The sequence below is a fragment of the Mastomys coucha genome, chromosome X (genome assembly GCF_008632895.1).
Source record: "Mastomys coucha isolate ucsf_1 chromosome X, UCSF_Mcou_1, whole genome shotgun sequence".
NCBI classification, from domain to species: Eukaryota; Metazoa; Chordata; class Mammalia; order Rodentia; family Muridae; genus Mastomys; species Mastomys coucha.
In genome coordinates, this window is record NC_045030.1 from 108407277 (window position 1) to 108424080 (window position 16804).

Here is a 16804-nt window from a genome sequence, read left to right on the forward strand (position 1 = left end):
GACTGGCCTCGGACTCAAGAGATTCTGCCTGCTTCTGCCCTCTCTCCAGTGTCTGGATTAAATGCCTGTGTAACCACTGCTGGCCCTTGATGAATCAAGGCCTTTTGATTTACTTACTAGCTATAAGTCCCTAGGCAAATGACTTGGTTTTACTGAAACTCATTTTTCTCATTTGAAAAAAATGAGAGTCGACAGATAGTCTTTCTGGTCATTAAGACTATATTTGAAGAATAAATTTCGTAAACTCTAAAGCTCTTTTAAAAATTACAGTGCTTAAAACACAGAAGGTACAGATGAACAATCCTAGGGAGGTACAGTCCAATACAGGCTACAAACACCGGCTGGTAAATATTATATAGGAAGAACATCATCATACAACTCCAGAGCAAGAATGTGATTCAGTCCCTGACAATTTTGAGTTGAACAATTAGAAATAATGTGATAAAAGATTTAGTAGCTAAAACTGTCAGGGATAATATATGTTATGAGGTCAGACTAGAACAAATAACAGTTATGCTTTTTTTGTATACAAGGGTAGCTCTCATTTATAAATTAAAACTTAACACAGGGAAACAATCCAGAACTACCAGCACTTAGTTATTAACATTTTAAATAAACAGTACCCAAGGGTAACAAAATCTCCTGTTAAAATGTCTAATACACAATTTGGGAGGCATATTTCATTGAAACTGACATTCTGTAAAACAAAAAACTAGAAACACCTTATGACAAGTTTTCTCTCCACAAAGTACTTGACAGAGTACACAAAATTCCTAGTACAAATTACATGCTACCATACAAGTTCTAGTTAGAATTTAAACAGGACAAAAATAAACCACAAAACACCACTAAGAATGAATAAAATACTTATCAATATTAGTAGCCTGTATTAAATGATTTGAAATGCTTTTATTTCTTAAAATGTTTGTGAGAAACAAACATTTATAAAACTGGAAATTCTAAGGGCGCTGAGCAGGCATTAAGTAGAATTTTACAAATTAATGAAAGCATAATAGCATGACAGAGTTTTGAAAGTCCTTAATATATCTTGAAAGATTAGTATGCTAACACTTTTGCTAAAATTAGCTACTAGAAGTTTATATTCTGCAGGTGAGAAGTAATTTTATTAAGTCAGGTACTACAGATGGCAATGAAAAGGTAACTAAAAAGTTTCAAAAAGTCACTCCAAATTTTGGGGGAAAAATAACATCATAAAATATTTATTTTATTTAATGTTATATTTGGTCTACCAGCATTATGCATCATAAAAATGCTATAAGTACTTATATAAAATTCTTGAGACAGGAAATGAGTTTAAATATAGCACCAAAAATCTCATTTAAAAATTAACTCACAAGCTCAGCGTATTAGTTTCAATTTATTTTGTGCATTTTTGGAAAGTAGCTTTAAGAAGTAAGTGATAAATAATATAGAAAGCAAAGGGTACTCTTTCCCCTTGATCTTCTCAATGAGGCAAACAATCTTCTGAATACTTCAATAAAGTTTTGTCATAAAAAATTCTTTAATTTTTCTATTTAAGAACTCTACCAGGTAAAGAAAATATGGAAGGCTTCTAACAAAGAATTTTTAATGTAACATATTCACATAGTAAAAGAGGGTTATTTTAAAGCAGTCAAACAGCTAAACAAAAATAACACAAATATACCCTGACCTCAATCTGGGTATTGTGAAAATTGGGCTCTCACTCAATTGATCCAATGCCAGAAGAGAGGTGAACTACTCTAGGAGTCTTCTCAATTCGAAAAACACAAAACAGACAAGCTACATATAAAAGATGCAGACCAGTCTTTTGGAAGCATATTTATCTTGAACTCAGTAGAATTCTTGACACTGGGAGAAAACTTTTGGGTATAGATTTAAGGCCAAGGATGAGTGTTCCTGGTAAAACATTCAGACCCCAGCTCACTTCATTTCTCTCCCTCCTAGATTTACATCAAGTTAAAGCACCATTTATAATAAATTCATAGTCAACAGGCAATTTAACCTCAAATAAAAAAAAAAAAAAAACACTGGGTATCCATAGCTCAGCTGTTAAAATTTAACAGTAAGTATATTAGAAATCTAGCCAACTCAAGCTCTGCTGAATAAAGAACTTATGAGAGCTTAGGGCTGCTAATTAAGGCACCAAGCAGCCCACATTTTAAAGTGTTACCATCATTTTGATTACCCAAAGGTGATCCAAAGAATATCAGCAAGAATAGGAAACATCTTTTCTTTCATAGGAAGCAACTCAGTTTTTAAGAATTAAAAAATGATTATAATAAAATATCTTATGACAAGAAGACCCACGGATTACATGATACAATCTGTAAAGCTGGATAGTTAGAAAGGTTAACTTCGTAGTTCTTTTAATTCTTTCGTCTTGTTAATTTATCTCTAGTATGAATTAAGGCATCAAGCAGCGAGAGTGCAACTGATTCCAAACAACTTGGAATTTTATTGTAAACATCCCATAAAGAATGGCAACAAATTTAGTCCAGTATTTTTTGTCCTTGAAAGTAATTGCTTATAATGACCAACAACTGCCAAACAAAACATCTTTTATAAACCAAGCCAGTTTTGTTTACCTTTCTTCCCCACTGAATTTTAGTTTAATGGACATTCTGCCCATACACAACAGCACATCAACTATTAACTGAATGTTTTTCCATTTTAAAATTTATGGACACTAAGAACAAACATAAAGTACAGTTTTGTTAATACTGTGTAAAGGATTACAAAAAACATGGATGATAAGTTACAGAACAGAGAAATAAATTACTGATTGCCATCACCACGGTATTGTTTTAAAAAAAAAATCAACATTTGTAGTACTGTCTAATGTATATTTGGTGACAAATGCAAAGACACGTTTTCCAACTGGGTTTCTAGATATTTCAATATGGGATTTTAAAAGTAAATTATGAATGGCGATCTCAATATGTATCAATAATTTTTTTTTAGAAAATAATTACCATGCTTTTATATGTCTAAGTCTCATATCCTAGATTTAATTAAGAAAGGTATAAGAATAAGAAATGGGCATACATATAAATAAACACACCTTAACTGGAGGGCCTTTCTATTTTTTTCTCTCAGGAATGAATGTGAAATTTCCAGTCTGATTGAAGTATACTATGTTAAGTACAGTCTTCATTGTGAAAAAGAAGTAGGTATAAGAGGGAGCCCGAGAGGAAAGACAACAAAAGAAATATTCAAGGATTATAAGACAATAGTAAGAAATAAATATCAAGAAACCTGAGTGCTCTCCATGTTCCATAAAATACAGCACCATAAAAACATTTCACTTTAATTGGATTTTAACCCAAACTTTGTAAATGTGGTAAATTAATATTTGGGTGTTAAGAGATGTAAAGAGAAAACAGCATGTAAATATTTCACTATGAATTTTAAAAAATGATCTTATAATATTTTCAGTAGCATTCACAAAGCCTTGCATGCCACTAAGATGTTGGTGAATGTGGTTAGCATTTAAAATAAAGGACTTTAAATATCAAAAGTCCTTTTCATTCCCCCAGAACTATTAATTTCAGATTTTCAAATGTTATTGTAATTGCTTAAAAGGCTGAACACCAAAATGTAGTGAAAATCACATGTTTTAAGTCTCCTCTGTGAGGGCATGAAAATGCAGCTTTAAAGAAGAACCAGTTGGCAAATGTGCATAAGATGATTCCACATATACTAAGGTGTGTATCATTACCACAAACTTACACATTTTGAAAAATGCTCCAAAAAGTTTTATTCAAAAGTTAGAAGTGGCAGTCACATCTTTCTCTTTTAATCATTGTATTGTCTGATGACAATCTACATGATTAAAACAAAACAAAAGATAAATCATTCTAATTTACAATATCTGAAAGCTAATTTAGGTGTGGGAGAACTAAAGTGTGTAGAAGGAAACTTAGGAATTTTACTCAGTTCCATTGCCTCTGGGGGAAACAAAGCACCATAGAAATAATTTCTAGAATAAGCCTGATTTCTGGGGGGGGGAGAAGAGAAAATACAAACAAATGAAAGACCAAATTAAATTAAAAGAGGGACACACTTACATGACAAAACCAGAACTGTCATAAAGAAGACATAATGACATGGATGATTAAGCATTAATAAATGCACAGGCTGAGCTCTAAAGAGGCAAATAATTGGTAGACAATGTCCTCTATAGAAAATAGTCTCTCTTTTTAATGTCTGGGATAAGGTATGTCAAACTAGAAGAAAGCTACATACATACAAGTACACAAAGACTTTTACAAAAACAAATTTAGTCATTAGGCTAGTGGGTTTGTGCATGTTTTGGACAGCATCCTATTGCTAGCTGAAATACATACAGCAAGCCAGAGAAGAAACACATGATTCAATTTTATAAACATATACACATGCTAAGGTCATAAAGCTTGGAATCTGAACATTAGCATTCATGAGAACTATTATAGCTTACTGACTATTCAGATATAGCATAGGATTAAACTTATACATGTGTATGCTCTCATGGGCCTAAGTAGAACAGTGGTCTTCATTTGCAGAATTCTTAACTCATTCCTTACATTCTTTGCTATGGCTGAACCCAGATCTTATTTAGGTTTAAAAGATCTCTAGAAAACTGAAATGATAAAGTATTCAATATGATACAAATTATGACACATTTGTAGGAAGTGGTATTTAAAAACCTAAAATATAAATTGGGGGAAGGGGAAGTCCAGATTAAAAAAGTAAAAATATTATTTCCCAGACTTTTATTTTCACACTTAGGAAAATAATTTGCATGCAAACAGAAAAGTATCTGTTTGATTTATAATAAATGATAACTATGCTCACCTACCATACCCTGGTGACTAACTCTTTAAATTCTAATGACTGAAATCAACAGCTCAGCAAAATGCTGTTCACTAGTATTTCACAGTATTTCACTACATATAAAATATGTTTTAAAATGTCTTTAGCCTTATTATTCTAATTATGTAAGCCTAGAAAATCTTGACATTTGGGGAATAAATGTGGCATTTTTATTTTTCAAAATAAATTATAAATAAAGCTCCAGACTGCTAATATCACACAAATGACAATTCTTCTACATTTCAAGAGTCAGCTCTTCATAGAAGAATGTCAATAAAAATTTCATACTAACATGGTACACATGATATACATTTGGGTATATCCAGGAATTTTAAGCAACTATAGTATGTTGATTGTTGTAGGACAAAGTGTTACTGACTCCGGGAAAACACAGGCACAATTTAGTCTAAATGCCCAAGAGATGAATAACTGAAATAGTATATTTTAATAAAAAATTAAATGTAGACTCTCAAATGGGAACATTTTGAATCTATACTATGGCTAAAATGGCAGTTGAGTTTATAACCAGAAATAGTTTTGGTATAGTGAAAAAAAAACAACAAAAATATCAGCTTGGTCTGCTCTCTAGCAACAGACATTAGTGCCATTAACAGTTCATTATATTTTCTTAAAGCCTGAACATCATTTCTACTGCAAGTGAAAATTGCTTAAGGGTATTAGTTCAATAAAGCCCCCAACCCCACCAAAAAGCAAAGTTATGTGTGTACTCCTTCCTCTGCACTTAACAGATTTTCAGATGCATGAAATGATTAAAAGCATGAGACAAACAACGTCAGCTTAAGAAATATCCTGGACTACCAGGCATACATTAAGAAAATGTTTTATCACACAAGTCTGTCTGATCTAAGTGTAACAAAACTGCTGTTACAAAAGCAGAGATCAATTATTATTCCCCCTCCTACTTTGAGAATTTATGTAACAAAGTAGCACATCTGCTATCTCAAATTTGAGGAATAAAATTGATCTTGGGACTGAAGCTCGCTTGTGGAACCACGTGCACTCTATTGCTGTAAACAAGACCATACATGATTTTAAAGTTTTTTTTGTTTTTGTTTTTCAACTATAAAATAACGATTCAAAATAGCTGTTTGCAGTGCAATGAGGCTCTTTTCTGGAAATCTAGAACAGAAGAACCCTTTGGAATGAGAACAGAAGAACCTATTAAAGTTGCTTCCAACTATTAGCGAGCCAAAATATTCCAGCTCAAGTTAGGTGCTTTGATACTATTTAAGATTCAAATGAAAACCAGTAACTCACAGCTGTTAGATAGTAAGTGGCAGAGAAATCTATGCAGTAGAGCAAGTCTACTTACACAAACATGTTCTACAAAAGCCTAGAGTATATAACACTTAGGAAATCTGGTTTATTACAACTATTAATTTGAGAGCCAATATGATTACTGAAAATTCTCAGCTTATAACTTAGGAGTATTCATCCCTACCAAGCTTGTTCTATCTCTCCTTAAAAATGAGTAACAGCATCTATTTTCCTTAGCATTTCCAGTAGTTGTAGTTAACAGAGGTAGCTGAGCTACTGTTCAAAGAAGTTATTCTTTGTGGATGAGGATTTTTTTTTCAAATGTTTAAGTTACGTTTAAGCTACACAAGTTCTATTAATGCAATAAAATATAACAGGAAAAGAAAAATGGATGCAAGAAACTTTTGCATTTGGCACCTTGTCTAGATCGATACCTCAAGTATTCTCTTTTAATAAAGTTAATGCACACATCAGGACACACCACAATGATTTGCTACATATTTACAAGGCACCAACCCTTTCTCACCTTAAACGTGAATTAAGCAAATCAATGAAAAGCATATCAAGATACCCCCCACCCCACCCCAAAACTGCAGTATAAATATATACTTCAGTTCAGTACAGTTCGTGAAAGTTTGGCCTGGGAAGAGTAAAATAATCCAGATCGTTCTTACAATATAGAAACTGTAAACATTTAATAGCTGCCTTTAGGATTGGTGTATTGTGCAAAAGTTATTATTACTGGGTATAGGAATCAAAATGGCAAACACAAACTATATAAAACTCTGTAAGAAGGTGCTATACTTCTGTGATACAAAAGCAAAGAGGGATATCTTATTGAGATAAAAATGTCATGCTACTCTTAAGAAGCAGAATGCTCCTTTAATGTAGTAAATCTGTAGTGTGTCTGTGGTGTGTGTGTGTGTTTGTGTCTGTGTGTGTGTGTGTATGTTGTGTATCTGTATGTGCGAGAGAGCGCATGTCCGTGCATGTGTATGTGCACACACGTATATGTGTGGGCAGAATTTGTTTTAATTTAAGGCCTAATGAGTAAGGCTTGTTTGAACAAATGAAGTGTGGAGATTAAAAGTCTTGAAACAAACATGTATACTGGCATAATGGAAAAGCACCAATGTGAAAGGAAGCAGAAATCCCCACACAACTTGCTTTGTAGATTTTCTGATAAATTCCCTGCAGTAGAAGGCCAGTGATTCTATTTTTAAAAATTATTTTAAAATCTTTAACTGTTAATAATTCCATCCCATGAGATGGCTAACCCTGGCTTTTTCGGTCATTTTACGTACTCTGCCTGATCTGGATGTACCAAGATTCAGAGGATCCTCAGTGGACACAAAGTTGTCATTATCTGAATCATCATTGTATAAAACAGTTCTCCTGCCTTGGTTTCTTGTTTTAATCCGTGGAAGTCTACTGAAACGTCCTGAAAACATCGTATCAAATTCATCATCTGCAACTCTTGCTCGTTTGGCTCGGCTCGATCCTCTAGAGGCACCTCTTCCTCCCCTCCCTCGACCTCTCCCTCTGCCCCCACCTCCACCTCTCCCTCGACCCCCTCGGCCCCTGCCACCTCTTCCTCTGCCTCCTCGGCTCCATCTACCCCATCTTCCCCATCTGCCTCTTCCTCCTGTGCCTCTCGTCTTCCAGTTTCTTTTTCCATTGGCGTGCTGTTTTCTGAGTTTTCTTTTAGGTCTGGTTTGTATGAATTTGCTATAGTCATGGTCTCCATCAACATAATCTTGATCTGTTCTGGAAGTGGATTCAGAGTCAGAGTCAGAGCCAGAGGTACTTTCTGAACTTAAACTGGAGCCTAATTCTCCACTCTCGGAGGAGGATAAATGTGCTTTTTCCTTTGTTTCTTTCATTTCTTTTTCTTCTCCTCCCATGCTTTCATCTTCTTCTGAAGCACTGAGTAGTTTTCTTTTGGCTCCTGTTCGCTGCTCTCTGCCATCAACACTTGTAAGAGGCCCATCAAGGGAGTGATCTAAAGCAAAATGAATGATTTATACAAATCAGGTCTTGACATTGTAAGATAGTCATTGAGATTAAAAATCAAAAACATGTATTAAAACTATCTGGTGCCCAAAAGCTGATTGGAAAGATACATTGAAGGTATTAGAAAAGATGCTTAGATCTATTTGGGATGAAAGATATTAATGTTTGATTCTTGTCCCAGTGCTTCTTTTGGATTTAACTAAAAAGATACTGAAGGACTGTGCGGTTATCTAGGCAGAAATTTTAGCATTAAACTTTAGAATTATAAGGAAACATAAATTACAAGTTTCATTCATTCATTCACTTAACAAATACTTTGCATTAACTAGTATGGAGCAGGCATTAGAAGGAGGTTGGAACATGATGATGAATGAGAAAGTACTTGCTATTACAGTTCACACTACTGAGGACAATGTGACTAAATAAACGCAACATTAAGTAGAGATGAGTACTAAGGACGGTTGTGTCTAGGGGGTACTATTTAGATATGATGGAACATTTAAAGAAGCTATTAATGAAGTGACTACAGAAAGACAACATCTGATTTACATTAAAAAATGTTCTTGCTGTTATACAGAGGACAGATTGTAGGAGGTAGTTAAATAGAAGTGCGGATTAGCTAAAAGAACTCTGAAGTTAGTAGTCTAGGTAAGACACAATGAGATGATGAGAAGATCTCATCCTAGAAGCCCAACCAGAATAAATCCTTCATTTCAAAGGTAGAACCAATGGGATCTCTTGAGAATGGTTGATGTCAAACACGAAGAACAAAACATAGTATAATGTCCTAGGTTTCTTAGTGTAAGAAACTGGGTAATGGGTAGAAGTATTTGCTAAGTTGGGAAGCACTGAAGATGCAAAAGTTTGGGCAGTGCCCAGAGAAAAAGTCACGTTTTCTAGTTTTAGGTGCCAAGAAAGAAAGAAAGAAAGAAAGAAAGAAAGAAGGAAGGAAGGAAGGAAGGAAGGAAGGAAGCAAGGAAGGAAGGAAGGAAGGAAGGAAAGAAAAAAGAAAGAAAGACAGACAGGAAGGAAGGAAAGAGGGAGGGAAGGGAGGGAGGGAGGAATGAAGGATCAGAAGTTAAGAGGGTAGCTCAATGGTAATACTAGCATGCATCAGACTGAGTTCAGCTCCTGATATACACTTGCATATGTACATATATAAGCACACCCTAAAAAGATGAAAACATCATATAGGTATATAAGCTGGGATCTCATAAGATTATGGTGCTAGAGAGAGAATGCTGTGAATTTTCAGTCCAGGGAGAGCAAATAAAGGGCAAGAAAATAGATGAGGAAAGCAAGCTACATTAGCTTATTTAACATTTACAGATAAAGACAAAGCAGCAGTTGTAATAGAAAAATATCTAAATAATAAAAAGGAAAAAAAATAGCTAGTGAGACAGGAAGAAAACAGAGGAAAACAGAAGGAGAGAAGACTGGTGAGTATAAGTACAACATTAATTTACTAAGTTGGGGGTTTGTTTGGACTGAACTATGTGCCTTCAAAATTCTTATGTTGAGGGCCTAACTCCCAAAGTGCATGTGGAGACTGGAGCCTTGTATAAAGTAAAGAAGGTCAATTGAGGTCTAAAATATAAGATAAAAAGAAAGAAAATTGAAAGTTTCTAAGTCTCTATCTCTCCATCCTACATGCACACACAGACACACAGGTATACATACTAACTTCTATACAATATATAGACACATACTGTTATCACCCCAAAGTGGAGGGGCCAGACACAGCATGACAGAGAAATATAAAGTCAGACATATGACCTTAAGGGACACAACTTAAATGTGGTATTTTCTAAGCCTGAGGAAAATAAAGGTCTTTTCAGATAGTAATCTCTGTCCACTTTAACTCCCTGGACTTGGCGACTCCAGAACTGTGGGGAAATAAAGTCTTAAACTGCTCACCCTAGTGTCTTATTATGGCTGTCAGAAGTGACTAAGACACTCAGCTACAGACTAAGTTGGTATTACAAAATAGCAGGAGATAAGATATTCCAGCAGTCTTAAAGAGTTATAAAGAGACTACAAGGATGGTCAAGAGGGCCTGCTGTTCTTGCAGAGCTCAGTTCTCAACACTCAGATGGGCAACTCAAAACTGCCTCTATGTCCAGTTCCAGGGAAACTGATACTGTCTTATGTGTGGGCCCTGCATTAACACACACAAACTCACTGATAGACACAAACATATGCACAGAATCACAAACGAAAAATTTAAAAGAACTATAGAATTAACAAGACTTCACAACTCTGTGGATGTGAGAGATAAACAGAGAGTAACAAATTCTTGAGTGCTAATTTACAAGGTGGTATACTGCCTTGAACTTCAGTATTCTGGGCGTTAAGTCAGGAAGATTAAAAAAAAACTGAGGTAAGCTTAGACTACACAGTGATATCATACCTTTAAAAATAAGAGACTGAAGCTGAATGAAAATGATGAGTTTAAAGATACAAAGATATTGAACATGGATGCAATGTACTTTTAAGAAGCATCTGGAACTGCTGGTAGAATGAATAGATGCTTGGGTTGATATATCAGGAAGAATGGTTTAAGCAGGGAATGGGAGCATACTCTTTTAACTCCACCACTCAGGAGACAGAGACAGTCAGGTCTCTTGAGTTTGTGGCTAACCTAGTCTACAGAGTGAGTTCTAGCCTAAGAACTACACAGTGAGACTCTGCCTTAAATATGATGACTGGCTTAGTCAAAAGATTATCATTAGAGTTGTTTATTTGCAGGAACCAAAAACATCAAGTGAGCTAAACAGGAGAAAACTCTGAAAAACAAAATTCAGAACAAGCAAAGCAAAGCAAAGCAAAAGAACTCTATAGGAATATCAGTAGAGGCTACGAGCCAGTAAATAGCTAATAGAGGAGTAAACAGTGTCCGGTGTCTTAAGTACTAAGAAAAGGAGCATATAGAAAGTAAGAGTCCATATTACTGGCGATTTGAGCAAGAAGAGCTTTTTGGAGAGTGGCTGGGGCAACAGGTAGGGTATAAAGGACAAAGGAATCCTGTATAAAAGAGAGAGGAAATACAGGCTACTCTGTCTATAAGATTTTCCTATGAAGGATCTGTGGCATAAGTATGTACAATGCAATAGAATCAGAAAAAAAAATTACAAAATGGGAAACATAAAAGCACATTTTAAAGTACTATGTTTCAACTGCTTGTCAGTCTTTCAGCTCAGATCAACTATAACATGCTTTAATATTTTTCATATAACTGGCAATATATTTATAAAGTCTATAAAGTAATTTGGTGGTTATAAGGCATTGCATATGAAAATTAATATCCAGTTATATATATGGTTTTATATATGTATGAAGTTAAAATAATAATCTAGTAACATACTTGTAAAAGCAAATTAAGTACTTTTTATAAACTTCAAATAGTTGAACATAGAACTTTCTTTGAGCATGCTCAGGATGTGTACAGGACTCCGTATAATAGCTTCTGAAAAGATTTTTGTAAGCGCCATATTTTTTTCCTCAAATAAAAAGTTATTGGAACAGCTTGCAAGAATAAGACCTTTAAAAATAGGACTTCTGAGTCTTTTTTATTTTTTATTGACTTGGTTTAATATATGAAAAATCCTAAATCCTAAATGCGTTGAAAGTCTAGGTTTTATGCCCTTGGGAGATGGATTCTCCATTTCATTTTTTTCTCCTATTTATTCCATTTTTCTTTTAAAGTAGTTACTATACATCTGTCCCTAACTGTAGTTCTAAAACTCCCTTTGACTTAAACTTGACCATACTGTAATTCTTACTAAGTGCTTGGATATATTAATTGTACTACTCTAATATACCAGCTTATGACTCATTATCCATCATAAGAAAATAGAGAATATGTTACCTCTCTCATATTCAATTTCCTACCTTGTTTAGCTGGTAAAACTCTATTACGAAATGATTTGGCTTTCCCTGGGTCATGGCTATTTCCACTTCTACTATATCCACTGAAACTTGATGGAGAAAAAGGCCCATCCCCTTCATCATCAAGGAGATACAGTGAAACACCTTCAGCAGCATCTGAAACTTACATTTTAAGAGATTGTAACGTTAACAAAATTTCATTTGTTTCCCAGGAAAGTTAATATGGGCTGCTGTGTTATAAAATTCAAAGTTGCTTGACAACTGGTAGGACACTGAGTTTAAGATCCACCTTGGCACAGTGGTGGCGCATGCCTTTAATCCCAGCACTTGGGAGGCAGAGGCAGGCGGATTTCTGAGTTTGAGGCTAACCTGGTCTACAGAGTGAGGTCCAGGACAGCCAGGACTATACAGAGAAACCCTGTCTCGAAATAAAAAAGAAAAAAAGAAAGAAAGAGAAAAAAAAGAGGAAAAAAAAAAAGATCCACCTTGGCTATATTTAGCAAGACTTTAAAACCTACCCCAAAGTAAAAATTAATATTTGTCAACAAGAGAACAAATAGTTTATCATCACTAAACTTTCAAATACAAACTGTTAAAAACAAAAACAAAGAAACGTTTCTTTCAAAGGGATATCAAAATTCATCTAGTCAGGGGTTAGAGATGGCTCATTTAAGAACATTGGCTGCTTTTCTAGAGATTCCAACTTGGATTCCCAGTACCCACATGGCAGCTTTCAACCACCTGTAATTCTAGTTCTAGGGCACTTGATACCCACTTCTGGACTCTGCGGGTACCATGCACACATATGGAATACAAAATACAAGTAGGCAAAACACTTATAAGTGCAAAATAAATGTCTTAGAAGTGATTTTCCAAATTAGCTAGTCAAACAAAGAAACCAAATCACTTGACATAATGTTTTACTGGAAGGCCATATAAACAGCAAGTCAAATGATTAAAAATACATTTTTTAATCCAAATTGATTGCTCTTTGCATTTTTTCTAGTGGTGCCACTTCTGTATCCTTGAATAAGCATCAAACTATAGAAGACAAAAAGCAAAGATATATTTACCAGGAGAAGAAAAAGGAGAGCTAGTCCTGGCATAAGCCACTGAGGTATTCTGGTCATTTTTAGGCTGTAACTTCATTTGCTTCTGTTTCCCTTTTGGACTGAAAAAAAAAATATGACCATCTTTTGGTTAGTAATTTAGTAATAATAAATAATATGACACAAAATTCTTAAGGTGATCAAAAATGAAACTACCTAAAATCACGTGAAATGTCTAAAATTGATGATCTGACAAAGTTAAACTTCAATAACTAAGAGGATGAAAAAATAAAAATGAAAAATAAACATTTAAAGGTATAGGAGAATCCACATAGATAATAGCTTAGGTTACAAACTCCATCTTTATATAAGAACAAGAGTTCTTGAATCTCTTGAGGCTTCTGGAACTTATTCATGAACTTTCCCAAATGAGGTGACAGGCATGGACATGCTCTACCTGGGAGCTCTGCTGCTAGATAACGAGCTGCTGCTGCTGCTTCTCAGGCGCTTTCTGTACCGTGGTGGTCTTCTCCTCTTCTGGCTCTGGATTGCTGACTTATATTCCGAGATGATATTTTTGATATGATTTTCAAATAAGGCAGACAATCTCAGCGTCATGCTATAGATCTGGAAAGGTTTGGAAAGGACAGCTTTGCTTTAGCAATTACTTTATAGTTTTAAGAAAAGTATGAGCATATCTGGAACAAAATGAACATCATCTTTCCAGATGTATAAAACACATACTACCTACTTGAAAATTCTTGAAGAATTAAGATGTCATTTTCATTAAAAAATAAGTAAAAGCTTTAAAAGATAATATTTAGTTCTGTGAAAGATAGGAACAAATCCTCATATAACAGGAAATTTTACTGAAACAATATTCTTTATTAAATAAAACTTTAAAGATTCAGCTATCCTTTGGCTAATAATTTTGTTGCTGGTAATCTGATGTAAGGAACCATCAAGAGACTGTACATACATGAAGACACACTCAAGGATATTAAAGACATTACCAACAGTCGTTTTTTATATAGAGTGAAAACTTATTTCTTTAAAAAATCCAATTTTCTAGCAATAAGATATTTGTAAAAAAGAAGACAAGCCCCCCCTAATAAACTACGAAATGATCAGATAAAGGAAAATTTCAAATATCTTATGTTAAACAATCCTAATACAGACTAGAGCATCTACCAAGCCCTAGAGAAACTTTTCCCTTGACACTTAATGTGAGACCCTCCAGTTGATCAATTTGCAGAAAGAAAAAAAAAAGAGCATAAAAGTGCTCAGTCACAATCAGCCTTTTCAAGGCTCAGGAATCTCCAAGGAAGAGAGGGGAGAAAGATTTTGAGAGTCAGAGGTGGTGGATGAGTTCAAAGAAACCTCGTTTTGAAAGAGCAGGACAGACGCTCATAGGGACCGAGAGAATGTGAAAGCATGCATAATAAGACTTACACAAGTTCCAGACAGAAAGAAATCCCAGCAGAGAAGACAGGAAGGTTGATATGCAATCCTACCAGTTGCTGAGGAGCTATAGTATTTAATGGCTTGTAAGAGCATGAAAGTCAGGGGTGTTTTGTTTTGCTCTAAGTGATGGAACCCCTGGTAGGCTGACCGCATAACAGAACAGGCCCTAATCAAAAGACTATCTGGACAACACAAATTGGCTTGATGAGGAATGAGTTTTTTTTTTTTTAAAAAGGTATTGCAAAGCTGGATGGAAAGGAATGAGGGGTTTGACAGGGTACTAAGTGAATATGTTCAAAATATAGTGTATGAAACACTCAAATAATTAGTAAAATTTATTTTAAGTCATAATACATATATAACAAGACTTGAAATGCAAAATCCAGTGTTGTAAAAGTATATGAATATTACATTAATATATATCATCCTAGAATTAAGCACATTAAATATTAACTATAAATAAAAATGTGATAAAGTTTGAGATTTTTAAAAATATTTTCTATATTTTTAAACTTTCTACAGAGACTGTATTATTTTAAAAATTATGATGAAAGGGGAAAAAGCAAATAAATACTACAATGAAAGGAAGAAAACCAAAAATTATGCCTAGAGAAATTAGTGAAAACTTACTATATATAAAGAAGCTGAAGCAAGTAAATATATACCTATCATATAACTAGTCTTATAGTTAGATACTAGTGACCCCCAAAGAAAATATTTCTATAACTATTTCTTGTTCTCAGGATATTTTCAGTTTTGATAATACATAGGGAAATATTTTATATAAGTACAGAAAAGGTGGACCTTGCCAATAGGGTTAATTAGTTGATAGTAATGGGAATATCCACATTAAGAGCTAATTAAAAGATTTCATATAAAGTAATATTGTCAACTACCTTTACTCTTATCAATTCATTTACAGGGGAATTTAGTATGTAAATCATTAATGTTCTTTGTCTTTTCTCTGAAAAATGTAATTATAATTAAAGAATAAAGAAGAGTTAGAAGAGAAAGAAAAAGCTGCTTAATTTCAGAATGATTACTCTCAAAGCATATTTATATATGCCTTGAAAAAAATTCAAAATTCAGAAAAGATACTGAGAATCAAACTTCAGTAACTGTGTCAAATAGTAGAATATATTGGTTTACAGATCTTAAAAACTGTGGAAGGAAAACTGCCTGATATGTATATGTATAACTGCCCATTTAATATTTCATACCCTTGACTTTTTATTAGAAGTATAAGCTTTGGAGTTGCTGAATATTTGGCGAACATCTTTATAAAATTCCAGAGGACTATCATAATTTCCTGATTCCAAAGTTTCTTTCACAGTGCTGAAGTCCATAGGTGTGTCTATAGCATCTTGATAATCCTACAAATGATAATGTGTAACATTTAAATACTCAAATCGCAAAACAATTCTAAATAAAAAAGCATGGAGAATGACATTACCCACTGATGCAAGTTATTCTTACACAAATGCTACCTTTATGTCTATCAATTTATTCTCACTCTCAAACCAATTCCTTTGGGTGTTTCTGAAAATATGAGTTTAAAGGGTTAAAAAAGTCAAAGTCATTGGCTTGAAGTGATTTGATACCTTGCCAAGCTATCTAATGACAGATGATGAGACTATTCATGTACAAGTACATAACTCCACTCTACAAATTACCTACATATTTCCAAGATTCTGAGTTATGACATTTCACGTCTGTTGTCATTAGTTGAAGTCAAAGTTATCTGGTCATGCTTGTGCCCCCTGCCCCGCTTCTTGGTCTCTATATTCAGCCGAAGCTGGCTTTAAACGTATGGCTCTCCCACCTTGGCCTCTCAGATACTAGGGTTATACTGATGTACCATTACATTTGGCTTCTTTTTTGATTTTATTTTTTTGAATTTTTATTTCATCTAAAGTCTTCAGTCTCACTGATTCAGAATTTAGTTTGATTTTAATTAAGTGAAAAAAATCCATTTTAACTTAAATCCTTCAAGTCTAGAGCTATCATATAGGATAATACTGAAGCAGACATATACATTACTACCTTGATTACATGAATTTGAGTAAAATCCATAGTATGTATTCAGCCACTCATGCTACTTAGAATCATTAAGAAGTAAAACCATTACATTTTCTCTGGAACGATAGCGAAGTACCAAAAGTGGCAGAGAACAGTTATTATAATGAAGAGAAAAAGTTTTCCAAGTTTTCCAAAGTATGAAAAAACACAATTTCTTTTTTTTTTTTAAGCTGTTTTTT

At 34.1% G+C, this 16804-nt stretch overlaps 1 protein-coding gene across 1 annotated transcript in view; it reads right to left on the minus strand.

Annotated features, from left to right (window-relative positions):
* Nucleotides 1–201: 201 nt before the first annotated feature.
* Brwd3 (bromodomain and WD repeat domain containing 3) overlaps nucleotides 202–16804 on the minus strand; it is a gene marked incomplete at its 5' end in the record, with an annotated part of 95991 nt that continues 79388 nt past the window's right edge. The window contains 5 exons of the mRNA XM_031372147.1: nucleotides 202–8134; nucleotides 12037–12195; nucleotides 13107–13204; nucleotides 13540–13709; nucleotides 15767–15919. Of these exons, the coding sequence (XP_031228007.1) occupies nucleotides 7380–8134; nucleotides 12037–12195; nucleotides 13107–13204; nucleotides 13540–13709; nucleotides 15767–15919 (1335 nt within the window). The remainder of the gene's footprint in view (nucleotides 8135–12036; nucleotides 12196–13106; nucleotides 13205–13539; nucleotides 13710–15766; nucleotides 15920–16804) is intronic.